The sequence below is a fragment of the Nannobrachium achirus genome (assembly GCF_963921795.1).
Source record: "Nannobrachium achirus genome assembly, chromosome: 5".
NCBI classification, from domain to species: Eukaryota; Metazoa; Chordata; class Actinopteri; order Myctophiformes; family Myctophidae; genus Nannobrachium; species Nannobrachium achirus.
Genome location: NC_137814.1, coordinates 65,605,567 through 65,632,948, shown reverse-complemented (window position 1 = coordinate 65,632,948; position 27,382 = coordinate 65,605,567). Strand labels below are relative to the sequence as shown.

The 27,382-nt window shown below is 41.8% G+C and overlaps 1 protein-coding gene across 1 annotated transcript in view; it reads left to right on the top strand.

Annotated features, from left to right (window-relative positions):
* Positions 1–5,276, top strand: part of LOC308284550 (uncharacterized protein) — a 74,981-nt gene extending 69,705 nt beyond the window's left edge. The window contains exons 15-17 of the mRNA XM_080725208.1: positions 349–509; positions 1,333–1,481; positions 4,012–5,276. Coding sequence (XP_080581334.1) covers positions 349–509; positions 1,333–1,481; positions 4,012–4,218 — 517 coding nt within the window. The 3' untranslated portion in view covers positions 4,219–5,276. The remainder of the gene's footprint in view (positions 1–348; positions 510–1,332; positions 1,482–4,011) is intronic.
* The last annotated feature ends 22,106 nt before the right edge of the window (positions 5,277–27,382 follow it).

The following is a 27,382-nucleotide window of genomic DNA, read 5'->3' as shown; positions in this document are numbered from 1 at the left end:
TTTGTCCACAAACTCAACTACCTCTCCATTAATGGTGCTTGGCACCGGGGGAACTCTCTTGGAAGTGTTGAATTCCACCACAATCTCCTTAGTCTTGCTTGCATTGAGCCTGAGGTGGTTAGCCTCGCTCCACTGCACAAAGTCCCTTACCACACCATCATGCTCAGCCGTGTTGTCACCCGAGATCTGGCTGACCACCACAGTATCATCTGAGAACTTCTGCAGATGAAGTTCTCAGTGAATGAATGAATGACCAAGGATATGCAGGTGGCCTTAATGAATGACTGGTTGTTTCTACAGTAACAGTAACATCAAGTGGTCTTAATGATTGACTGGTTGTTTCTACAGCAACAGTTCCAAGGAGATGCAGGTGGTCGTGGGGAGATTGGACCATACAGAGCAGAGAGAGAATGACCAGGTCATCCCTGTGGGGAAAGCCATCAAACACCCGGATTACAGGCAATCAAAGTTGCGTGATGGTAGTCTATCGGCTGTTCATAATGATGTTGGTGAGGACATGAACTTACATACGTCACTGACACAACATGATTAACTATCAAGCCAGTTAGCATTCTGAACGTGTTGACATGACTGTGGAGAAAGTATGCAACATTGTTCAACATTGGCTCGTAATGTAATTATTTCATTTCATAAATGAGATGTATGCTCATCAGAGAAGCTAATAATGTACCATTCTGTGTGTCAGCTTTACTTCAACTGAACGTCACCCACAGTCCTCTGTGTGCCGTGGAAAGTCGCTATGTTAAAACTGCCTGTCTGCCGAACCAGCTCTTCCCTGATGGCATAGAATGTGTGCTTTCTGGATGGGGCCGCACTCGCATGTATCTAACTACACATTAGCACTGATCTGACTCAATTACCACACTAAACATGGTATGTATCTAACTACACATTAGCACTGATCTGAATCAACCTCATTCTAAAGACAGTTTAGAGAAGGTTCACACTTCTCTAAACTGAAGGGGAAACCGCATTGTCTTCACGAACAGTTTGTGCCATTCATGCACTTGGGCTCATCTATTACTGTCTATTCTTCTATATGAGGGGTCTTCAACGTTGAGACCCCTTAGTTGAGAGAGATGAAGCAGGGACCCCCACAACCTTTTCGTAGATATACAGTAGTTGCATTGTGACAGCACAATCATCAGTGTATTTTGGATTCATGTCAGTTTGTGTTTTCAGATATTTAACCACTAGAACCCTGTGTTGAAGCTTGATGCTATTAATTAATTTACCAATGGAAAGTGAAACTTTAGGTTGACATGTGTTCTGTCTTCATCTGCGTTGTCTCTCTGTGTTCTTGACCCCCAGGAGAAGAGAATAAAAAAAGTTCCAGTAAGCTGTTTGATGCCCACATTCCCCTGATCTCTAAGCAGAGCTGTGAGGGTGTCTATCCAGATAGATTGGATGATACCATGATCTGTGCAGGAGACATAGAGAGAGGAGTTGACGCCTGCACAGTGAGTGTGTGTCTTATTGGCCTCATCTTAAAAACGGGATTCTAGGGTAGGGTAAAAAAATAATTACATCACTGAGTGACATCACTACAGTGCCTGGACAGTGGCATGGACAAGGAACACCATACATGGGCATAAAAGAGTAGCCTGGCGGGGCCCGACGTCATACTGCGTTCACTCACTCATTCCTTCCACAGTATAACGTCTGGACTTCCAGGTATTGGCAGCGAGTATTATGATTATTTTCTGATCGGAGCCAATCAGTGACTGCTTCCGCACAACAAACGTAGCTGTCTTTCCTGACAACAAGTGAAAAGATTTCCCTGATTGGTCCATGTGTAGACGGTGACGTAGATGCATGCTGCAGCCTGCAGCATTTTCAAAACAACAATGGCTGCCCTCGCGATGCAACAACTGTAACAGTTAACGCTCTAACCATAAAACAAGCAATAAGTGCAGTTATTTCAGAGTTGGAATCAATTACAACAATTAAAAAGGAACACGGGAGATGCGCTAGTGGAGTTTATCGGCCGAAAAGACGTGTTTGTTTGACGTTCTTCCGACTGGCTGAGAGATGTTATGCTACGCTGATTGGTTAGAGGAGTCTGTCTGTCAAGGCAAGTACTCCCGCCCACTTTTCAAGCTGCCAATAGGCCGAAGGCCAGACGTTATACTGTGGAAGGAATGAACACAGATAATAACGTCGGGCTCCGCCAGGCTAATAAAAGAGAGCCTGCCGTGTGTGCGTGTGTGTGTGTGTGCGTGTGTGTGTTCATGCGTGCGTGTGTGTGAGTGTGAGTGTGCCTGGCCTGCTCAACAACGCCCCCTTAACGTGTGTGTGTGTGTGTGTGTGTGTGTGTGTGTGTGTGTGTGTGTGTGTGTGTGTGTGTGTGTGTGTGTGTGTGTGTGTGTGTGTGGTAGTGTCAACATGGCTCTGAATGTGTTTATAACCATCTCGGAATGTGTTTAAAACCATCTCTGAAGGTGTATACTGCTGTGCTGATAGCATCCATTTGTTTTTGAGCCGTGGTCACACCACTCCTACAAGCAGCTTTATCTCTGGCTGGCTTGTCCGTATCTCTCCAATACCGCTCGTGGGATTGACCACGAGCGGTATTGCAGTGATACAGACTTAGGCAGTATACACCTTAGATGGTTTTAAACACCTTCAGAGATGGTTTTAAACACATTCAGAGCCATGGTGAGTTGGTGACACTACCATGACACTGTTGTAATACCCCAGCTGAGGCTGGTACTCCTCAACACTTTTAATTCTACTTGAACCCCACCGAACCCCTACCTGTGCCCTGGCTAAATGAATCCACCAAACCCCTACCTGAACCCTGGCTAAATGAATCCACCAAACCCCTACCTGAACCCTGGCTAAATGAATCCACCAAACCCCTACCTGAGCCCTAGCTAAATGAATCCACCAAACCCCTACCTGAACCCTGGCTAAATGAATCCACCAAACCCCTACCTGAACCCTGGCTAAATGAATCCACCAAGCCCCTACCTGAACCCTGGCTAAGGCCATGGCTACACGGAGCTGGATATTTCTGAAGCTAGACATTTTTTTGTGCTGTTGGGGCTTGCAGCCACATGAAGCTGGATATTTCGGCCGCGAAGCTGGATATGTTTTAAACCGGATAAATAAGTGAAGACATTGAAAAATATCCGATTCACTGGATCCGTGTAGACACGGTACCCGGATATCTCTTAAGACTTTACTGTGTGTGTGCTTGTCCCCCAGTGGAGGTCTGGGGACTCAGATTATTTTAGACCTAGATATCTTTCTCGTGTGGACCTAGATATTTTTCTATGTGGATATCTGAAAAACCGGGATATATGAAAAATCCAGCTCCGTATAGCCATGGCCTATATGAATCCACCAAACCTCTACCTGAGCCCTGGCTAAATGAATCCACCAAACCTCTACCTGAGGGGACTGATCATAAGTCCGACCTCTCAGGTTAGGTTAGGTGGTCGGGTCGGAATATGGGAGGTCGGAACTATGACATGGCACCGTCAAATTCAGAATCGATTTTAAGGTTATTTGATTTGCTTTTAAATCTTTAAACGGTCTAGCCCCGCTGTACCTCACCGAGCTCCTGCATCTATACAGCCCTGCCAGAGCTCTGAGGTCTGCCGACCAATCACTATTAACAATTCTAAACACTAACTAAAGGACTAGGGGTGCTTTTGCTGCCGCCACCCCCAAGGCTCTTGAACAACCTGCTTTTCCACATCCGTTCTTACAGTCCGTTGATGTTTTCAGATCCCTACTTAAAACCCACTTATTCTCCCTGGCTTTTTAATTGCACTTGACTCTCCTATGTGTTTTTAACGATGTAATTCTTTGCCTGTGCGTAGACTGAGGCTGTTGATGTTAATGTTTGTCTTAACCCTGTACAGCACTTTGTTCTGCTGCTGTTGTTATACATGTGCTTTATAAATAAAGTTTGATTTGATTTGATAGTATTACCATCACCTCTCTGTATTAAACATCCATACTGGTTGTTTGTCCTTCCAGGGTGATTCAGGTGGACCTCTGATGTGTAAACAGGATGGGATTCACTATGTGTCTGGTTTGGTGAGCTGGGGGACTGCGACGTGTGGTGAGATGAACAAGCCTGGTGTCTACACCAATGTCCACATGTATGTGGACTGGATTAATAAAAAGATGTCTGGTGTTGAGGATTATGATTATGATTATGAACCACCTGAGAATCAACCCTGAGCATAATCGACCCTGACCTCAACCTCCGACACCACGTTAAGGTCATTCTGTCCTCATTTCATCATCTTAATTAAAGAATTTATAGTTGTTGACCACCTCTGATCTGGAAAAAGTAATTCAGTAATTCACGCCTTCTCTTCTCACACCTACACTATAACTGTAGAGTTGACCTACACTACAGTAACTGTAACTGTAGAGCATATTGACCTGACAATGAAGGTACGTGGCGGACTTTAGAAAATGCATTGTTTTCTCACAGTTGTTGATGATTGTTAACGTTGACAAAGCATGATGAGAAAGTTGAAATGTTACCTCAATGTGATGGTAATTAGAAACAAGAAATGATCAGAAGAAGAAAATCTCAGCTAACAATAAGAACCACAATGTCATGTTTGCCTGTCCTGATTAGGGAACATAAAATACATGGTTGTTTGATGAAGTGTAAAATGTTTTGGTTGTCACAAACTTTAGCCTTCGGTAACGTTTGTAAAAGTTCAGATATGGCACCAGGGTGGAAGAATGTATTAAGATAACATCGCCTAACTTTAAGGCCTATTGGTAAATCACAGTGAAATTAGAAACCTACTCCTCCAGCTCAGAGTGGTAAACAAGCACTAGTAAGAGTGAATACATCAGAAGCCATTGACAGGAGGGCCCCAAATAGTACTATATTTAAACTGGTACAAAACAGGTAAAGGAGCCAAAAACTATTCATTCGTTTACGGACCACTGTTGTGAGAGGAAGTTTGGAGCCCTTAAAGATTGTGCATTTATTTCTAGAGTTGAACTTGGTCATTTTTCCCCACTCAACTTCATCAAACAGCTCTCAGATAGCCTATATCGCAGGCAAAGGGATTGTGTGAGCTCCTAGAACTACAAAGTATTAACTTCTAGTTACTCTAGTTACTTTTTACTGTTGCTGTCTGGGATACCTATTATTATCATTTTATCCCTTTTTGAATTTGAATTTTGAATTTAAAATAAACCTGGAATTATTGGAAATTAAGAACTCGTCTTGTGCTATTTTCATTGGCATCTCTATAATTCTGTTATAAACAGTAATACAACTTTTAACTAACAACACTGTTTTAACTCTGTGTAAACACCCTGTACTGATACCTTGTGTGTTTCAAACCAAGCAAAGAGGGTTAACTTAGCAGTAAAGTAGCAGTGGTCCAACAATGATGAATGACGAGCAGTAACAAGAGAAAAGAAACAGGAGAGAGGTCTGGAAATCATTTCCACCTCTTGAGGAGGAACTTCTGTTCCTAGTCTCAGTGCAGAAGGAGACATACAGTAGATGGCAAGGAGAGAACACAATCCTCCTTTAAGATAGAGAAGGGAACCCCGGATGTATAAACCCTATACGTCACTGACATCTAAAGGGAATCCCCAGTTTGACACATTGGGGCAGTCATCTAATCTTCTTTGTTTAGCTACCGTCATACTCTGAGACATTGCACATGTATTCCATGTTACTGTGAGGCAATAATAAAATTGGCTTAGATAACCTCCGTCCAACCTCAAATTCCTGATTTCAGTATGTGGGGATGGTACCTGGACTCCAGAACAAAGACTGCAAGAACTCATGTGGGCTGCTGCGCTGCATATGTTGTAATGCTGGAGTCCTCATTATGTGGATGTGAAGGTGACTGCACCAACAACAAGGGTTCAGACAACAACACATTAGAAATAGGTTCTTGTGCAATTTGGGGTATGAGAGAATGGATCAATCACAGAGGCCACGCCCCCACCTCTTCGCCTAGACCTCCGACCAGAATCACAGCCGCACCATTCACTTGAATGGACAAACAGTGGATTTTACACATTAAATATTAATTCCGTTTTGGACCCAGAGCTTCGAAATCTCGTCCAATCCGTCAACAAGGCCTGGATATGCATTGGAAAAATATGTAGACCTTTAAACTTTTAAAACAATACGACAAAGGAATATATAAGGATGCAACAGCAGAATGAGGAAATCGCCTGTCTGCTGGACCTACAGAGCCGTTTTCACTTTTCACTGATTTGTTTAGAGGCTATTACTCTCCATTACACAAACAACCAACCAGAATAAACTGCTTCAAATGTAGGCTACATGTTTCTTATCATTCCGATTGCTTCTAAATCTATAACATTTGATATCTCTGGCGTGAAATGTTCGCGATTCCTGACAAGTTTAGCTGCCGAGCCGCAGAGGGAGAGGCAAGGGTGTCGCACCAAATTCTGGGCCCTGGGTACAAGGATTCGCTGTGGGCCCACATGAATGTTCTTCATCGTGGGATTTCAAAAATAGCAAATCTACTCTCGCAGCGCGGCACTCGGTGCCACGCTGTGAGCTTGTACATCTGCTATTTTTCAATAGATAAAGTCTAACATAATTAAGGCCCTTCCACCTTGGGCCCTGGTAAGTCAGTCCCACTTTTCCCCCCCTTGTGACGCCCCTGCCCACAGCCTGCAGTCGAAAGCAGAGTTGAAATACAACACTTAGCGTCGCTACCCCTGTTAGTTCAGACATTCACAGACATACATTACTTAATCAGTTGCTATTTAACATAACAAATAAGGTGTTTGTAGTATGTTATTGTCGTTTAGGCCAATACAGTCCATTCTTAAATTGGTTTGAAACGGCTTTCTGTGGTCCAGCAACCATGGACATGTTCCTTATTCCTCTGCTGCGACCTTATATTCCTATGTCGTATTGTTTTAAAAGTTTAAAGGTCTAAATATTTTTTCCAATGCAGATCCAGGCCTTGTTGATGGATTGGAAGAGATTTCGAAGCTCTGGGTCCAAAACGGAATAAATATTTAATGTGTAAAAATCCACTGGATGTCCATTCAAGTGAATGGTTCCTTTAGAGGCGGCTGTGATTCTGGTCGGAGGTCTAGGCGGAGACAGCGTTTGGAGGGGCGGAGTTGCGATTGGTTTATTCCAATTTGTATTTGCATTCTTTCATATACACTCTACTGCCTATTATCTGTATGACAAGCAATGCACTGTATTCTTCAATTTGGTGTAGGCTACTCCAAATCTAATGAGAGTAATTGTATTGTATTACAATAGTGGAACTGGGTTGTTGCCAAAGTTCACGGCCCTCACGGCTTGGGAGCTTTTGTTTGCATGCAGGTTTCATGACAGTACACTTCACTAGTACAACTAAAGGTCAACTAAAAGGATTCCTCAAAAAAGCTTTTGTGCTTGTTTTGTTTCAATGGGGGTCCTTTTTAACTCATATAACATAGAATGACAGACAGATAAAACACAGTTCTATGCAGAAAAAGAAGAAGAAAACAAAAACAGGGTAAAACCCAATGCAAAATAAGTGTTAAGGGTCTCACTTTGCCTCCCTTCTGCATCGTGCAGTGACTGGGGGGCATGAACTTTGTCAACTACTCCTCTGTACTAATAGTCCATGGGCCATACGAGATGTCGGTATCGGAAACGTGGCAAAGGTTATCATGCATTTTTGGAAAGCTCTATATCTGTAGATTATATTTTGGTATGATAACCCTTTCTGAGACACAGCTAAATTGATGTTATCAGCCGCTAGAGTTGGTGTCCCATTTACTCTTCATTACAGGGGAAAAAAGCAAAACATTAATCTGCTTTAAGTAACATATAAGGGGTCAAACTAGGGGTTTATCATGATTCTGAATCCATTGCAAACATCTGTTTTGCATAAAAAAACTTTCATTGGGCTAAAACGGCCCACACAAAAGTGTGAAAAGTGATGACTCATCACTTTTCATCACTAAACCATAGTCTTGTGGGGCAGTTTTTTAGCCCAAGGAATGTTTTTGTGCAAAACAGATGCTTGCAATGGATTCAGAATCATGAAAAAACCCTAGTTTGACCCCTCATATGCTAATTAAAGCAGATTCTTTTTTTGCTTTTTTTTCCCTGTAATGTAAAGTTAATGGGACACCAACTCTAGCGGCTGATAACACCAATTTAGCTGTGTCTCAGAAAGGGTTATCATACCAAATTATAATCTACGGATATAGAGCTTTTAAAAAATGCATGATAACCTTTGCCACCTTTCCGATACCGACATCTCGTATGGCCCATGGACTATAACATTCATACAAGGCTGCTAAACCATCATATCCTTTGCATTTTGTGGCTGTATGCTTCCCTCTGGTGGACATAGTGATTATTACAGGCCACCAACACATTGTCATTTCCAATGTGACATTCAGTTATGTTGGTAACAGGTAGAACAGGGCTACTCAACACAACAGGGCCACTCAGAAAAAACAAAAAGTCCAAGGCTCGCAAGCTAAAACTGACTGTCTATTTTGGATGTTTAGACAATGGTTTGTGTAACACACTACATACAGGTATAGCAAGAGTGATTCACAGCCTCAGCCTGATGACCCCAAAAGTCCAGCATCTCCCCTGGACCAAAGATGTCTAGTGGTTAAGATGATGGACTTTCACGCGGGAGTCCCGGGTTCGCATCCCGGGTGTTACACATGCATAGTTTAAAAATGAAGGAAACACACAGAAAACTGCCACATCCCCCTCAATGCACAAAAAGATTGCCATGGAATGATGAAGTTTCTTCTTTTGGAACAAGCAAAGGAAAAAGCAAAAACAAGACAGAAACTGTTTCCTGGTGGTTTTGGAGAGAATATGAAAAATTACATCAGAAATTATCTGAAAGGTCCATGCTGAAAGTAGACAAAATATATTTTAGACAGGCCGCAGGGGCAAGCAGCCCACGGGCAGCAGCCCACAGGTTGATCGCTGAGGTAGAGTCAGCACAAAGGAAGGGTGGGCACCTTTATCCCGTGATTTTGTCATGTCATGGTCTGTTTACTCTGTTATATCTGATGTTATGGTCTGTTATATCTGATGTTATGGGCTGTTATAGGCCTATCTGATGTTTTGGTCTGTTATATCTGATGATGTCATGGTCTGTTAGGCTATATCTAATTCTATGGTCTTGTATGTTTAACTCTTTTACTGCTTTATTTATTATTTATTTATTTGTGCTACTGCCATCAACAAGTAGCTTACCTTTGCGATGTTATAGAAAAGTATCTATGCATTATTTCCCAAAGATTATTTTTTAAATCTTTTTTTATAGCTCTAAACCAGACAAACTGACTGCAGGGGGCAGCCAAATGCAATGAAGGAATGTGCATATGGCACTCCCCTCTTTCCGTAGTTCAGGGCGTAGAAATGTATTTTCTAGATCAGGTCCACAGAAAACAGCCAGGAAGTGATTTCGCCTCCATTATTGTTTATGTGTGGTGGAGATTTGAGAGCAGCGCTACGGGAGATGTTTTTACTGTACACATCCGCGCAACCCCTCATCAGCTTACAGTGCTCAAACAAGGTAAAAGAACGAGCGTTCGTATTGGCAATAGTACCCCGCCAGAATCGGACGAACGTTAACGTACATAGCGGTAAAATAATTAATGCCATAGTTTGTTATGTGATGAATGACAACAGACTCTCAATTCAAATCAATCAATCAATCAATCAATCAATCAATCAATCAATCAATCAATCAATCAATCAATCAATCAATCAATCAATCCCTGTTGGGCCCAGGTTCAAGGGCCAAAGATCAGGAGGGCTCTCTATAAATTTGTATCCGCTTCCACAGCCTGATGACCCTGACTTCCAGCTGAACCAATAAGTCCCCAAATACAGAGGCAAATTTGCCTACTTTAGCCCCTTTTCCACTGACCCAACACCACACCACACCCCTCCACACCACACCGCCCACTTGTGTCATCTGCAGAAGTTCTCAGATGATACCGTGGTGGTCAGCAAGATCTCGGGTGACAACACGGCTGAGCACGATGGTGTGGTGAGGGACTTTGTGCAGTCTAGCAAGACCAAGGAGATGGTGGTGGACTTCCGTACTTCCAAGAGAGTCCCCCCGGTGCCAAGCACCATTAACGGAGAGGTGGTTGAGCTCGTGGATAACTACAAATTCCTCGGAGTACACCTGAATAGTTCACTGGACTGGTCGGACAATGCGCAGGCGATTCACAGCAACGGAAAAAGCAGGCTGTTCCTCCTGAGAAGACTGAGATCGTTTGGTGTGTGCAAGAGGATGTTACAGATGTTCTACCAGTCTGTCATGGCAAGTGTCCTCTTTTTTGGTATAACATGCTGGGGTGGCAACAACAGAGCAGGTGACACGTTTAACCTGAACAGACTGGTGAGGAAAGCAGGCTCTGTTGTTGGGTCCTCTCTGCAGGGGGTGGAGGAAGTAACCAGAGTGCGTACAGCGAGGAAGCTAGATTCCATTTTGGAGAACTCCTCTCACCCCCTCCATCTGGAGATCACCAGTTACTGGAGTAAGAGAGGAAACGACCGCTTAGCCAACCCAGGACGGAAATGTGAGAGACTAGGAAAATCTTTTGTACCGGCCACCCTTAAGCTGTACAACGAGACACATAACGGACGAGTGAAAAGGACTTCCTTCCTAACCTAGACTGACGGAACTATTGCTGTATTGACTTTGACCCCTAAGGACCTTCCAGGGAGAGTGCTCATGTGCGTCTTGCGGTGACACGCTCCCTAGTTTTTCTTCTTCTCTGAGCTGCTTTTTTGTTTTTTACTTTGCACTATTAGGTTGTGTTGGTAGTTTCTGAGTATTCTGCTTTGTTTAACAATATCAGTGAGATACTTGTTGCACTAACTAGCATTGACTGTTACGGTCTCTTTTTGTAAGTCACTTTATGTATTATATACTTATATATTATTCGCCCCCTCTATTGATGCACCTTCTCTTTATTGGTACTGTACTGCTCTTTTTTTCTTTTCCTCTTATCTATCTTTTTTCTTACTTCTCTATATCTAGGTATCTATCTATCTAGGTTTCCCACTACAAGGACTTGGGTAGAGTGGTGTGAAAGTGGTACTAAACGTGGTACTAAAAAGGTATCCAATCTAGAGTAGGTCTGAGCTAGGCCAAACAGGGCCAAACACTTCTTAATAGTGTCCGACCGATGGCGCCGATATGGCCTTATTTGGGCATATCGGTTTATATCGTATCGGTGAAATTTCCCGCCGATATAAAAATAAATAAATAAAAAGCTATGCACAACGCTGTGAGCTGTGTGGACTAGATTTACTTGTGTAATGAAATATTTTTACCATATATACCATTCCTTCATACTAGGTCACTGAGGCCAGGCCAGTGGAGTGAGGAGCGTGTGCGTGTGTGTGTGTGCGTGTGTGTGTGTGTGTGTAACTCACGTACGTCTCACGTTGCTGTTAAACGTTGTTCCAAGAACAACAAAGGATAATTCCAAACAAAGTCCATGGGAGTATAGGGACAACACTTGTTGGCGATCTAAGGATAGCATTTTTAGTTCCCTTTATAGAGTTTAAAACGACCAGTTCTACCGGAGCTAGCGTTAGCCATTAGCAACACTGTGGACAGTGGAAGGAAGAGTGTGAGGGTGTTGCTGTTGCCAGACTTATGCGAGAGAAACAAGCAAACTGGTATATAAAACAAAACACTGTTGGACAGTGGAAGGAAGAGTGTTGCCAGATTTATGCGAGAGAAACAAGCAAACTGGTGTATAGATCATAAAAAGTGCGCTCCCCTGTATGGTGAATTGACAACGTACTGTGTTTGTCAGCCGAGCCTTGTCAGGCCTGTCAATGGCCTTGATTGTGTGTGTGCGTCAGGCCTGTCAATGCTCCTGGATTGTGTGTAAAAATATAATAATAATAATAACTCCTTTGCTGCCCCCGCCCAAGTTTCCCGAGTTTGCAGCCATTTTTTTATTCAAAAAACCTTTTTTTTCAAAACATTTTTCTTTTCATATATATATATATATATATTTTTTTTTTTTCAAAAATATTTTATATCGGTATCGTATCGGTAGCGGAGATGGGCCCCCCTCTCTTGTATCGTATCGTATCGGTTCACAAAAAAGTCTATCTGTCGGACACTACTTCTTAATGACTGATCACTCACTGACTTTTCATTTAGACAACCAGGATATAGTTGTAATACATGATAATAGATTACATTGTGTTATAACCACTATTATAATCTATTATAGTGTATTATAATTATCATAGTAATACATTAATACTTTATAGTGTATTATAATCACAGTTAAAATCCATTATCTATCTATAAATGCGAGAAGTCGCTGCGTGTCTGCGTGTATGTAATCCGCGTATCTCGAGAACCGTTCGTCCCACCGGCTTCAGATTCGGCACGCGCGTTCTCCGCCGCGGCGCGGAGTGCAGTGCCCGGCCTCGACCCGACCCGACGCGCGTTTTTTCCGAAACGGCGCAAAACGTTCGGAATCTCCTTATGCGGAGCTGATTGTTGACATCAGGCTGTTCCGGAGGAAATCGGCGCAAGCGCTGACTCATTGTGACATAATTTCATAAAAGGCTCTGACATCGCGTACGCAACATGAGTCAACACAAAATGCCATGGTTATGGGCAGATCTCCATATGGGCTACATATACAGTATGGGCATATGGGCACTGCTGACTCATATGGGCATAAAGGGGACACAGATATATGGGCATAAATGGACGTATCGGCACAAGGGCTGACTCATACAGAGATCTCCATATATGGGCATCAGATCTCCATATGGGCTACATATATGGGCATATGGGCAGGGCATATGGTGACTCACGGCGCAAAACGTTCGGAATCTCCTTATGCGGAGCTGATTGTTGACATCAGGCTGTTCCGGAGGAAATCGACCCGACGCGCGTCTTTTCCGAAACGGCGCAAAACGTTCGGAATCTCCTTATGCGGAGCTGATTGTTGACATCAGGCTGTTCCGGAGGAAATCGGCGCAAGCGCTGACTCATTGTGACATCATTTCATAAAAGGCTCTGAGATCGCGTACGCAACATGAGTCAACACAAAATGCCATGGTTATGTATCTCCATATATGGGCATATGGGCAGATCTCCATATGGGCTACATATATGGGCATATGGGCACTGCTGACTCATATGGGCATAAAGGGGACACAGATATATGGCAAGGGCTGACTCATACAGAGATCTCCATATATGGGCATATGGGCAGATCTCCATATGGGCTACATATATGGGCATATGGGCAGGGCATATGGGCAATCTGACATCACTTCTGCTGATCACGTACGCCACATGAGTCAACAAAAAATCTCTGTGAGTGTGTAATCCGCGTATCTCGAGAACCGTTCGTCCCACCGGCACGCGCGTTCTCCATATATGGGCATAAAATGAATGCCCCCATATATGGGCATAAAATGGATTGCAGACAGACAGATACAGATATCTCCATATATGGACATAAATGGACAGAGGCAAACAGATGGTCAAAGATCTCCATATATGGGCATAAAATGGACGCAGACAGACAGATACAGATATCTCCATATATGGGCATAAATGGACACAGGCAAACAGATGTTCAAAACGGGTCCTATGACAACAGGTATAATGAGGTTTGCATAGGGGGAACCGGCACTGTGTCTGCAACACAGTTGGAGGCACAGACAGATACTCCATATATGGGCATAAAATGGACGCAGATAGACAGATATCTCCATATATGGGCATAAAATGGACCCAGAACTATAACTGCAGTGATCTCCATATATGGACATAAAATGGACGCCGACAGACAGACAGACAGATACAGATATCTCCATATATGGGCATAAATGGACACAGGCAGACAGATGGTCAAAACGGGTCCTATGAAAACAGGTATAATGGGGTTTGCATTAAAGAGCGGGGCATTCATTCCCTATTTACATTGTTCCGAGTTGGCCAGGTCGCCGACTAGACGCTGGGCCGCCCAAAGGGCGGCCCAGCTTCTAGTTAGTTGTAATACAAATTTATATTGTATTGTAATCACAGTTAAAAGGGTCAATTTGTTTCTTACCGATAGGGGTACTTTTGTGTAATGGAAAATGTAGATATTTGTATGTGGTGTGGTGCAGTGTGGTGTTAAAGCTGCAGTCAAAAAGGGTCTTTTGCGAACACAGGCAAAGTAGGCAAGTAACCTGGGCTTACAGTAGCATTGTCCAGAGGCCAGTGCACCTTCTTTGTACTGGTTGTTGCACATGGCTGGTCATTACAGTAGCCTACACTAGGCTTGATGTACACGTGTACCTCTGGTACTCTTTGCACTGCACAGTTAGAAGGTCTACACATTTTGGTCTGTATGTCTGAGAGAATACAGATGAAAACAAATGGACTCTTACGTTCTGTAACTCTGAACCAAATGGACCTTTACGGGTAAGTAAGGGTCCATTATGTTTCATTTGTACACCTTGGGTTTAGGTAACACTGAGGATGATGATGATGATGATGATGATGAGGATGATATTGTCAGATTGGGGTCTCAGGGATTAAAACATGAATTGTATCAAATGGGTGTCTGTGGCTAAATGCAATGGTTCTCAAAGTGGATTCAAGGGACTCATTTAGGGTGTTGTATCTTCAGGGGTGTGAAGGACTGGACGCAGAGGCTTTGACAAAGTTTCAGATAACAGTTTATTGAAGAAAGTGGAGAATGGAGGGATAAAGGGAAGGAGATGTAGGAATGGGAGACAAATGGATAAGAGAAGAAGGAAAGGGTGAGAGGGGGGATGGCTCTAAGGGTTGCTTGGTTCTGTCAGGGTTTTATAGGGCAGGGCCCATATATATATATATATATATATATATATATATATATATATATATATATATATATACACACACACACACAGTATATATATATATATATATATATATATATATATATATATATATAATCTTTTTTATCAACAAAGTGGTGGTAACAGGTAGAAAGCTACCAAGTTGGCAGTGCTACCAGGTCTTAAAAGATACCATGGGCATGTGGGAACATAAAAATCAGCGTTAGTATTTGCCACCAGAATCCATTCTTATCATCCCATGGACTACTTAGCTGCAAAGGTGAATGGGTGCACATTACACTTCATATAGTTTTTATTATATAGACAGATGGCTTTTCAGAGGACAGGGTTACTTGAGGACAGGATGAGATTCAAGCTCAACATAGCTTTAATAGTTGTGGTTCCAATAAAGGTGAACAGAGTATTTGTTGATGAGAACGTCTAAGGTGAGGTATGCCAACAATGGAAGAAGACTTGATCGTCAAAACATATAATTATGTGCATGATGACTGATTAATGAAGAGCATGACAGGATTGAAAGGAATGCAGTGTCACAATAGTTTGATGCAGAGGTGGGGAGGAGGACTGATGGAGAGGCTGTGGATCATGGATTATGATTGTTGAGTGTTATTATAATGTAGTTATTGTTACTATTGGACACTTCAAAGTGTCTATGGTCAATGTAAATAAACGTTTAATTACTGTTTACATGGATAAATGATATTCTAAAGTAGGCTATATCTTTGTTGTTGTCATTACTGCTAGAATGTTGAACAACCCAAACCAAAGAATTGTACTCTCTGCCAGTGGTGGAAAAAGTACTCACATTTCTTACTTAAGTAAAAGTCCAAATTTACTTAAAGTTGTACCATGTAACTTTTTTTATAAAACAAATCTTAAAATTGTCCTAACTGTTAAATCGCTAAAGTTTTAGAACACCCACTCTATTATTTTCAGCTTCTGAAGCCTTCTCTTTATATGTTTTCTATGAGCCGTGAGGGGGGGAGAATTTCGCGCCAAAATGACGTAATCTGCATCATCTGTATACGTTGTGTATACGTTGCCCAATCACATCGCCGATCATGCACACATGGTACACTACCGGCCAATCACAGCTTATCTGCTCTGGTCTCCAGGAAGCGCCTCCGCTTGGCTACAGTGTTTACCATGGTGAAGGATTTTAACCTCTTAATCCACAAATCCTGGCCAGAAAATTACGTTCTACCATGCGTTCTACCCCTCCACGGATTACTATCGGTCGCGGTGGTTTTGCGGCGCCGGATCGGTGGTCCGCGGCGGTGGTCCGCGACGACTCCGGCCGAAAAACGGCCGAAAAAAGCAATACCGCTACTGACCACTAGTTGAACTTACACAGTATAGCTTTAAGTAAAAGTACAAAAGCATCGGTGTCAACATATACTTAAAGTACAAAAGTAGAAAGTACTTTTCAAATGTATAAAGATTATTTGAAAATAGCAGATCTGCAGGCGTCGCGATGCGACACATTGTGATCTTGTAAATCGTCTATTCTCAAATAGCAGAAATGTATACAGGGCTGAAGCGGTTAATGTATGTTTTCTAAGGGTAATAATAATAATACCACAGCAACGACAGACTTTCAACAAACATTTTATTAAACACTTGATTAAACACTTTTACAAATGATCATACAATAACATGTTAAAATTAGACCTGTGCTCCTCAGAGCACAGGTCTCCACCAGAACAGGTAGAAGTCAATCTGAAATATTTTCATCATCATCATCATCATCATCATCATCTTATTCAATCACGATGAAGTAAACAAGTTTCAAGCCAATCAGAAGCTACGTTCATGATTTGAGGCATTTTGAAAATACACAAAATACAAGAGAAATATTTACATCATCTTCATCAACATCATCATCTTCATCATCATCATCATCATCATCATCATCATCATCAGTATTTATGATCCATATTTATAAACTTGTGGAGAGGAGGTTTGAGGTCTGTCTAATCTGATCTAATCTGATCTGATCTGATGAGAGCTTGTAGATCTGTTGCCATTTTCAAACAGCAGGTGTATTTAATGTTTAGACCGTTTCAGGTTTAGGCATTTAATCCAGATTTACAATAGCAGGGTAATCAATACATCAATAACAATTAGGGCTGGGACTTTAACTGATTAATTGCGATTAATTAATTACAGAAAATTAACGTGGTTAAAAAATGTGCGCATTTTAATCGCACTTAGTTTTTGCACCACAGAACCTTCAGTTTGGGGCATACCGATCATAGCGATGCACCAACCAAGAAAAGACAACAAACGCGAAGGGAGAAGTAGCCGATCAGAGCGCTTTGCTTGGCCCAGTGGATGAGAAATTTAGATTTAAAAAACTCACTTGTTGATTCACTCGTACAACAAAATGTGTTTTACTTGAAGAAAAAAATGCTTCTCGGGTCAAATATTAATATGCGATTAATTGTGATTAATTAATTACAAAGCCTGTAATTAATTTGATTATTTTTTAAATCGCATCCCAGCCCTAATATCAATAAATCAATACATCAATACATAAATAACAATACATAATTCCATAGAAATATAGATTTAGGAAGAAAAACAATAACGTAGGCAGACCAAGCACCTAATCAGTAATAATGGACCCCCTGGAAGCCCCTCAAGGACCCCTGGGGGTCCCCGGACCACACTTTGAGAACCGCTGGTCTAGAGACCATTGCTTTTTAGTAGAACTCGGTTGCGCTCGGGTGTTGCACTCTGAAAATAGCAGATCTACAAGCTCAAATGTGTCGCATAGCGACACGCTCTGAGCTTGTAGAGCTATGTGTTGTGAGCTTGTAGATCTGCTATTTTCATCTTGCAAGTGTAAAAGCAGTCATTACGATGCCATCAAGGCTCCACCAAAATAAATTTTAGTCGACTAAATGAACTGTAGATTTAGTCGACTGACACTAAAACATTTCAGATGACTAAAATATGACTAAAACCAAATGGAATTGTATTCTAAAGACTATGACTAAAATATGACTAAAACCAAATGAATTGTATTCTAAAGACTATGACTAAAATATGACTAAAACCAAATGGAATTGTATTCTAAAGACTATGACTAAAATATGACTAAAACCAAATGGAATTGTATTCTAAAGACTATGACTAAAATATGACTAAAACCAAATGGAATTGTATTCTAAAGACTATGACTAAAATATGACTAAAACCAAATGGAATTGTATTCTAAAGACTATGACTAAAATATGACTAAAACCAAATGAATTGTATTCTAAAGACTATGACTAAAATATGACTAAAACCAAATGGAATTGTATTCTAAAGACTATGACTAAAATATGACTAAAAACAAATGGAATTGTATTCTAAAGACTATGACTAAAATGTGACTAAAACCAAATGGAATTGTATTCTAAAGACTATGACTAAAATATGACTAAAACCAAATGGAATTGTATTCTAAAGACTATGACTAAAATATGACTAAAACCAAATGAATTCTATTCTAAAGACTATGACTAAATTATGACTAAAACTAAATGAATTGTATTCTAAAGACTATGACTAAAATATGACTAAAACTAAATGAATTGTATTCTAAAGACTATGACTAAAATATGACTAAAACCAAATGAATTGTATTCTAAAGACTAAAATATGACTAAAATGAGCCAAACTTTGATGTCAAAATCAACACTGGCATTGGCTACTCATAAATAGCAGATCTACAAGCTCACAGCACGTCACGTGAAAATATTATAAATGTTTGGAACAGTTTAAATAATTGTGATTATATGTTAAACATAAATCTTCTCTTCTGGGGGTCCCTGGAACTAAACATTTTCAGATGGGGGTCCCTGGGGGACCATGTTAATGTGGGGCTTTGAGAAGCGCTGCTGTAAGGGTCCATTTGGACCCCTAGTGGGCCCCCAACCGGATGTTGAGAAACAGTGTCTAGACCAGTTAGTTCTCAAAGTGTGGTCTGGGGACCCCCAGGGGTCCTTGAGGGGGTTCCAGGGGGTCCCCGGCTAAATGATTGAATCAGCTGAACCACTCCAACCATATTTTATTCACTATTAGAAAACCGCAGATCTACAAGCTCTCAACGTGAATAATTATGAACATTTTAACAAAAACATATCTCATCTCATGGCGGTCCCTGGAATTAAATATTTACAGATTTATATACAGTCTGTCTGTCTGTCTGTCATCATGATGATGTCACCATGAGTCAGTCATGACCAAATATGGAGTCTATGATGTCAGACTTACAGTATCTATGGTCAAAGTGTCCAGGCGACAGTGGTAACCATGACAACCTGGAATCAGCCAGACATGTAGAGTAACCATGGTGACCTGATGTCACCCTCACATAGAGACGCTAGCTCTGCTCACACAGAAACATTAAGGAACAGGAGGCTAACCTGAACCCAGTATAGAGAGGTCCAGTGAATGTGTTCTGGACGGTGTACAGGTGTGTCAGAGTGTCCTCTGACACCTCATAGAAGGACAGAATCCCTGCAGGACAGTCCAGATACACTGCTACTCTACCTGACCTGAGGCCTCTAGAGGGACTGACAGGGAGGACAGTCTGCTTACTATTGTGACTGACAGTGTAACTGCTACCACAGAGCAGACTCCAGGAGAGTTCATTCCCTCCAAGCCTACAGTCATCACCCTCTCCTTTCCTGCTGATCTCTCTGTAAGTCACTGCTATCTTAACCTCTTCCCTCCTCTCCACCTCCCAGTAACAGCGTCCAGTCAGACCCTCTGTACACAGAACCTGATAGATATCCTCTCCATCAAACCTGTCAGGATGAGGAGGATAATTCTGATCCTCTCTCACCCATCTCGCCCACCTGTTGTTCGGATAGAGAGAGAGTCTTCTGTGTGCTGTGTTTGTGTCCAGAGAGAGAATCTGAAAATCTGATGAGAAAACAACACAGTAAACATTAAATACATCATTCACTGACACACACACACACACACACACACACACACACACACACACACACACACACACACACACACACACACACACACACAGAGGGGGGCTTCACAGGGGGAGGGGGGTGGGACTGAGTTACCAGGGCCCAAGGTGGAGGGGTTCTTAGTTATTTTATACTATAGCTATTGAAACATAGCAAACGTACAAGCTCACAGCGCGGCACCGAGTGCCGCGCTGTGAGCTTGTAGATCTGCTATTTTTCGTGAAAATGGAATGATTTGATTGAAGTCTTTATTAGAAGTTTGCATAGAAAAAGGTACAGTTTCATGACGGTACAGTTTATGTAATGCAAATCTTTGAATACATGTAATTTTAAGCGAAAATGTGCACATTTTGCTTCTGGGGGGTCCTTGCAGCGCCGGTGCCCCCTATAGGCAGACTACGCAGTATGCGTAGGGCCCCGTCGACCAAAAAGGCCCCCACCGCCCCCCTCCTCTCTGCAGAAAAGAACGCACCGAACTGTCTTTTGACACCAGCGCTACTGCCATCTTAGCCTGAATGACACATCTCTGATTAACCTTGTCCCTGATTGGCTGTCACGGCTCTTTGCCATTGTCCCATTGGCCAAAAAGAAACAGGAGACCACATTTCTTGACTCTGGAAATCTTTGGGAGTTTCCGCCCCGCCCCCCTTTCAGAGTCTAGTGTTTGTTTACTTTCGCTTTGACAATGCACGTTTATCTTTCTGGATATGAGAGAAAGAAAAAGCGTCAAACGGAACTGCAGCAACAGCGATCAGGTAAACAGAAACACACATTCAAATTGCACTGTCAGTTGTAACTTGTGTTGTACGATGGAGCCACGTTGCTGCTGCTGTTCTGGCTTCTCCGCCTCTGTGTAAGGCTGGTCATAAAGTAATTAAGTCATAAAAAGCTTAGTTTTCAAAGCGGAGAATCGGTTTATGACCGCAGGGTTCTGCACGTTCTCACTCTCAATAGTATCGCGTCCCTCTCTCCCTTGGCCCATGTAGACTAGTAATGGAAAAAGTACTCACATGTTTTACTTAGTAAAAGTATCAATACTGCAATGCAGAAATACTCTGTTACAAGTAAAAGTCCAGAGTAAAAGTACAATATTTGCCGCTGAGATGTGGAAATACTCCAGTATAAGTAAAATAACCTGAAAATGAATTGTGCTTAAATACAGTACTTGAGTAAGTGTACTTAGTTACTTTACACCACTGCCCGTGCACTAGACAACTCAGTAACCATGGTAACCACTCCAGTTAATTTAACCCTTTCATTTTAAGCAAAATCTTTTACTGTGTGTAAAAAAAAAATAGCCGATCTACAAGCTCACAGCATGCATTGTCTCTATCTATGCCTGTGGCCTATATTAAAGACAAGTCCCTAAATATTATTATATTCATATAACTATATCTATAGGATATATTATATTTTTATTGTAGATTTAATTTTCTTCATTATATCTAGAACAATCGGTGCCGTGGTAGGCAACAAGTCCAATTTTGCTGCATGTATTGTATGTGTAAGTCACTGTTTAACCGAGTTAGAAACTTAGAATCACCCAAATTCACCCGACCCGACCCGAAAAAGGTCAAAAATGTAATCCCCCCCCCAAAAAAAAAAATCACCCTTTTCCACCTTGGGGCTATGCTTATTTGGGGGTATTTGTCCAGTCCTTTGTTATGTTAGGCTATTTGATGCTACATTGCATGACTATTCTGCAATTTGGCCTATTTATATACAAAACCCAGAATTAAACCCATTATAAAATTGATTAAAAAACAATAAAAAATTATATTATTTTTTCGGAAGGAAAAGGCCCCATAGCAGAATCATGCTTAGGGCCCCCGTGGGCCCAGAATCGGCTCTGGGTCCTTGGAACTAAACATTTTGAGATGGGGGTCCCTGGCCAAATACATACCATTTTGGGAGTCCTTCACATGAAAAAGTTTGAGCACCACTGACATAGAAACATAGGTTTTTCAAAAAACTTTAGAAGGATTTGAAATATTCAAATACTTGCACAAATGTTCATGATTTTTCAAACATAGCAGATCTACAAGCTCACAGCGCGGCATTGAGTCCCGCGCTGTGAGCTTGTATATCTGCTATTTTTCAATAGTTAAAGCACTAAATAATGCGTTCCCAGTGGGTTTAACCCCCTCCTCCCCCTATGAAGAACATTCATGGGGGGCCCGCAGTGAATCCTTGAGTTACTAGGGCCCAAGGTGGAGGGGCCTTAATTATTTTATAGCTATTGAAAAATAGCAAATATACAAGCTCACAGCGCGGCACCGAGTTCCGCGCTTTGAGCTTGTAGATCTGCTATTTTTCGTGAAAATGTAATGCAAGTCTTTGAATATATGTATTTTTAAACCATGTAACTTTTTTTATAAAACAAATCTTAAAATTGTCCTAACTGTTAAATCGCTAAAGTTTTAGAACCCCCACTCCGTTATTTTCAGCTTCTAAAGCCTTCTCTTTATATGTTTTCTATGATCCCTACCGGGGACCGGTTTTCGCGGAAAAATTGCGTCATCACACTACCGGCCAATCACAGCGAGGGTTATACACTGCCGGCCAATCACAGCGCATCTTGAAGTGGGGTCGCTATGGCGGCCATATTTGTAGTCGCCCGTTTGTCTCTATACTCAAAAGGTAATCTCGCCTATCAGGCAGGGTGAAGTAGTCCGTTTCTCCGGAATGCCTGAACGCACAGGAACCAGGGACCCCTCGAAAGATAGATCTCGGCGAGGTGGAGGCAGACGCGGGGGTGTGAAGGTACGAAAAACGGCCGAAAGACGCGGACGCGACCGCGGTTTGCTATAGGGCTACTAACCACTAGTTGAGCATCTTACACAGTATAGCTTTAAGCGAATATTTGTAACTAAAATTTTGCTTCTGGGGGGTCCCTGGAACTAAACATTTTGAGATGGGGGTCCCTGGCCAAGTACATACCATTTCCTTCACATGAAAAAGTTTGAGCATCACTGACATAGAAACATAGGTTTTTCAAAAAACCTTAGAAGGATTTGAAATATTCAAATACTTGAACAAATGTTCATGATTTTTCAAAAATAGCAGATCTACAAGCTCACAGCGCGGCATTGAGTGCCGCGCTGTGAGCTTGTATATCTTAAAGATTTTAGACTTTCAATCTACGGTTGATTTTGACGACATTTTTTTTATTTTTTTTTGGCGGTGCCTTGATGGTGTCGCAATGCCTGATTTTACACTTGGCTGCGCTCTGAAAATATCAGTTCTACAACGCGTTGCAACGTGATGCATTGTGAGCTTGTAGATCTGCTATTTTCAGAGCGCAACCAAACATAAAATGACTTTTCTTTTAGTTCTACTGGATCTCTTCTCCACTAGCCCCTCCCTAACATTTTAGTCTAGTTTATGTTTGTCAATATATTTAGTCTTAGTTTTAATCATCATAGCTTTGTTTTTATTTAGTTTTCATCAATGAAAAAGGTTAATCGATGAACATTAATACATTCATTTTCGATGAATGTATTAAACCTCCTCCTCCCCCTATGAAGAACATTCATGGGGGGCCTGCAGTGAATCCTTGTACCCAGGGCCCAGCATTTGGTGCCACACACACACACACACACACACACACACACACACACACACACACACACACACACACACACACACACACAGTTGCTAGGGCCCAAGGTGGAGGGGCCTTCATTATTTTATACTTTAGCTATTGTAGAATAGCAAATATACAAGCTCACAGCGCGGCACCGAGTGCCACGCTGTGAGCTTGTATATCTGCAATTTTTCGTGAATATTGAATGATTTGATTGAAGACTTTATTAGAAGTTTGCATAGAAAAAAGTACAGTTTCATGACGGTACAGTTCAAATGTAATGCAAATCTTTGAATACATGCACATTTAGCTTCTGGGGGGTCCCTGGAACTAAATATTTTGAGATGGGGTCCCTGGCCAAATACATACCATTTTACCACATGAAAAGGTTTGAGCACCACTGACATAGAAACATAGGTTTTTCAAAAAACTTTAGAAGGATTTGAAATGTTAATGATTTTTCAAACATAGCAGATCTACAAGCTCACAGCGCGGCATTGAGTCCCGCGCTGTGAGCTTGTATATCTGCTGTTTTTCAATAGTTAAAGCACTAAATAATGCGTTCCCAGTGGGTTTAACCCCCTCCTCCCCCTATGAAGAACATTCATGGGGGGCCTGCAGTGAATCCTGAGTTACTAGGGTCCAAGGTGGAGGGGCCTTAATTATTTTATACTTTAGCTAGCTTGTGAGCTTGTAGATCTGCTATTTTCAGAGCACAACCAAACATAAAATGACTTTTTAGTTCTACTGGATCTCTTTTCCACTAGTCCCTCCCTAAAGTTTTAGTCTAGTTTATGTTTGTCAATATATTTAGTCTTAGTTTTAATCATCATAGCTTTGTTTTTATTTGGTTTTCCTCAATGAAGGTTAATCGACCAACATTAATACATTCATTTTTGATGAATGAATTCACCCATTCAAGCCGGGAAAGCATCCGTGTCATTTTCCAGGGGGTCCCAGCACACACACACACACACACACACACACACACACACACACACACACACACACACACACACACACACACACACACACACACACACACAGGGGCGTCGCAAGGGGGGAGGGGGGAGTGGGACTGAGTTACTAGGGCCCAAGGTGGAGAGGCCTTAATTATGTTATACTTTAACTCAGGGGTCTTCAACGTTTTCAGGCCAATGACCCCTTAGCTGAGACAGATGAAGCAGGGACCCCTTAGTTGAGAGAGAGATGAAGCAGGGACCCCCACAACCTGTTCATAGATTCCATATAGTTTCATCGTTTGACAGCACAATCATTTTTTGGATTTTGGATTCCTGTTAATTTGTGTTTTCAGATATTTAACCACTTGAACCGTCAATACTTAATAAACTTGACCTTTCACTCTGTACTTAGTCTGCTTTTTCCCCTCTACACCAAAGCTTTTAGCTGAAAATAGCCGATCTACAAGCTCACAACGCCTCGGCCTCACAGCGCGAGGCTTTATGAGCTTGTAGATCGGCTATTTTTAGCAAAAGTTCTCTGAATATGGATGCTATGGTTTAAGTGGATAATATAAAAAAGGAGGAAACAAAGTTTCTATCACACAAAGATTTGGAGGACCCCCTGTAGTAACTCTGAGGAACCCCTAGGGGTCCCGGACCCTCTGTTAAAGACCCCTGCTTTAACTATTGAAAAATAGCAAATATGCAAGCTTACAGCACGGCACAGAGTTTGTGAAAATGTAATGCCAATCTTTGAATAAATGTATTTTTAAGCGAATATTTGAAACTCAAATTCTGCTTCTGGGGGGTCCCGGGAACTAAATATTTTGAGATGGGGGTCCCTGGCCAAATACATACCACTTTGGGGGTCCTTCACATGAAAAGGTTTGAGCACCACTGACATATAGAAACATAGGGTTTAGAAAAGGATTTGAAATATTCAAATACTTGCAAAAATGTTCATGATTTTTCAAAAATAGCAGATCTACAAGCTTGCAGTGCGGCATTGAGTGCCGCGCTGTGAGCTTGTATATCTGCTATTTTTCAATAGTTAAAGCACTAAATAATGCGTAATAATGCTTTCCCAGTGGGTTTAACCCCCTCCTCCCCCTATGAAGAACATTCATGGGGGGCCCCGCAGTGAATCCAGCAAATATACAAGCTTACAGCGTGGCACCGAGTGCCGCACTGTGAGCTTGTAGATCTGCTATTTTTTGTGACAAGTAATGTAAATCTTTGAATACATGTATTTTTAAGCGAATATTTGCAACTAAAATTTTGCTTCTAGGGGGTCCCTGAAACTAAATATTTTGAGATGGGGGTCCCTGGCCAAATACATAACATTTTGGGGGTCCTTCACATGAAAAAGTTTGAGCATCACTGACATAGAATCATAGGTTTTTCAAAAAAACCTTAGAATGATTTGAAATATTCAAATACTTGCACAAATGTTCATGATTTTTCAAAAATAGCAGCTCTACAAGGTTGCAGCGCGACATTGAGTGCCGCGCTGTGAGCTTGTATATCTACTATTTTTCAATAGTTAAAGCACAAAATAATGCGTAATAATGCGTTCCCAGTCTAAATGGGTTAAACCCCCTCCTCCTCCTATGAAGAACATCCATGGGGGGCCTGCAGTGAATCCTTGTACCCAGGGCCCAGCATTTGGTGCCACACCCCTGCACACACACACACACACACACACACACACACACACACACACACACACACACACACACACACACACACAGACACACACACACGCACACACACAGACAGGGGCGTCACAAGGGGGAGGGGGGGAGTGGGACTGAGTTACTAGGGCCCAAGGTGGAGGGGCCTTAATTATTTTATACTTTAACTATTGACAAATACCAAATATATATATATATATATATAAAGCAGATTTACAAGATCACAGCGTGGCACTCGGTGCCGCGCTGTGAGCTTGTAATTTTTCGTGAAAATGTAATGCAAATCTTTGAATATTTGTAACTCAAATTTTGCTTCTGGGGGTCCCTGGAGCTAAATATTTTGAGATGGGGGTCCCTGGCCAAATACATACCATTTATTTTGAGCATCACTGACATAGAAGCATAGGTTTTTCAAAAAATCTTTGATTTTACACTTGGCTGCGCTCTGAAAATATCACTTCTACAACGCGTCGCAACGTGATGCATTGTGAACATGTAGGTCCCTGGAACAAATAATTTTGAGATGGGGGTCCGTGGCCAAATACATATCATTTTGGGGGTCCTTCACATGAAAACGTTGAGAACCTCTGACATAGAAACATAGTTTTCTTTTTTTTTTTCAAAAAAAAAAAAAGGATTTGAAATATTCAAAGACTTGCACGACTTTCCGACGTGCGTGCAGCTTTCCGAAATCAAATTTAGGAGTAATCCTTTTCAGAAGTTGCGAGAGATGTCATTTTGTAGTTGAACCGGACCTTTCCGACGCAAAGTTCGGTGGTCGGTGACAGTATGGACTGCCCTTGAGAGGGTAGCTGTTGTGCACACCAGTGGAAGCCACGCACAAAGATAATTAATTAAATAAATAAGGTGGCGGGCTTTGGGCCGGGCTGGGCTGTAAATATCGGTACCCAGGATAGGCTTGTATTCCCATGGGCCAGGCCCGTGTAGGGCTCTAGTTTTGATATATTTTTTTACCCAGTGTTTGTATTTTGTTTACCCGTATGTCTTTGTACACGTTTAATGAACACTCCTATGCCTAGGAGTGGACAGAGCAGTGGACAAAGAGAAGAAACAGACAGGGTAGGACATCATGCAAAACATCTGCAGGTGTCACCAAAATGATCCTAATAGTGTCAGCAGAATGTGTGTGGCAGAGGGAGTGTTGTATGTGGGGACAGTGTGTTTTAGGGACACATTGTCTGCCAAACACCAGTTTCCAGACTTTTGGACGAGTGGCTCAGGCTGCCAGAACAAGTTTCCCTAATTGT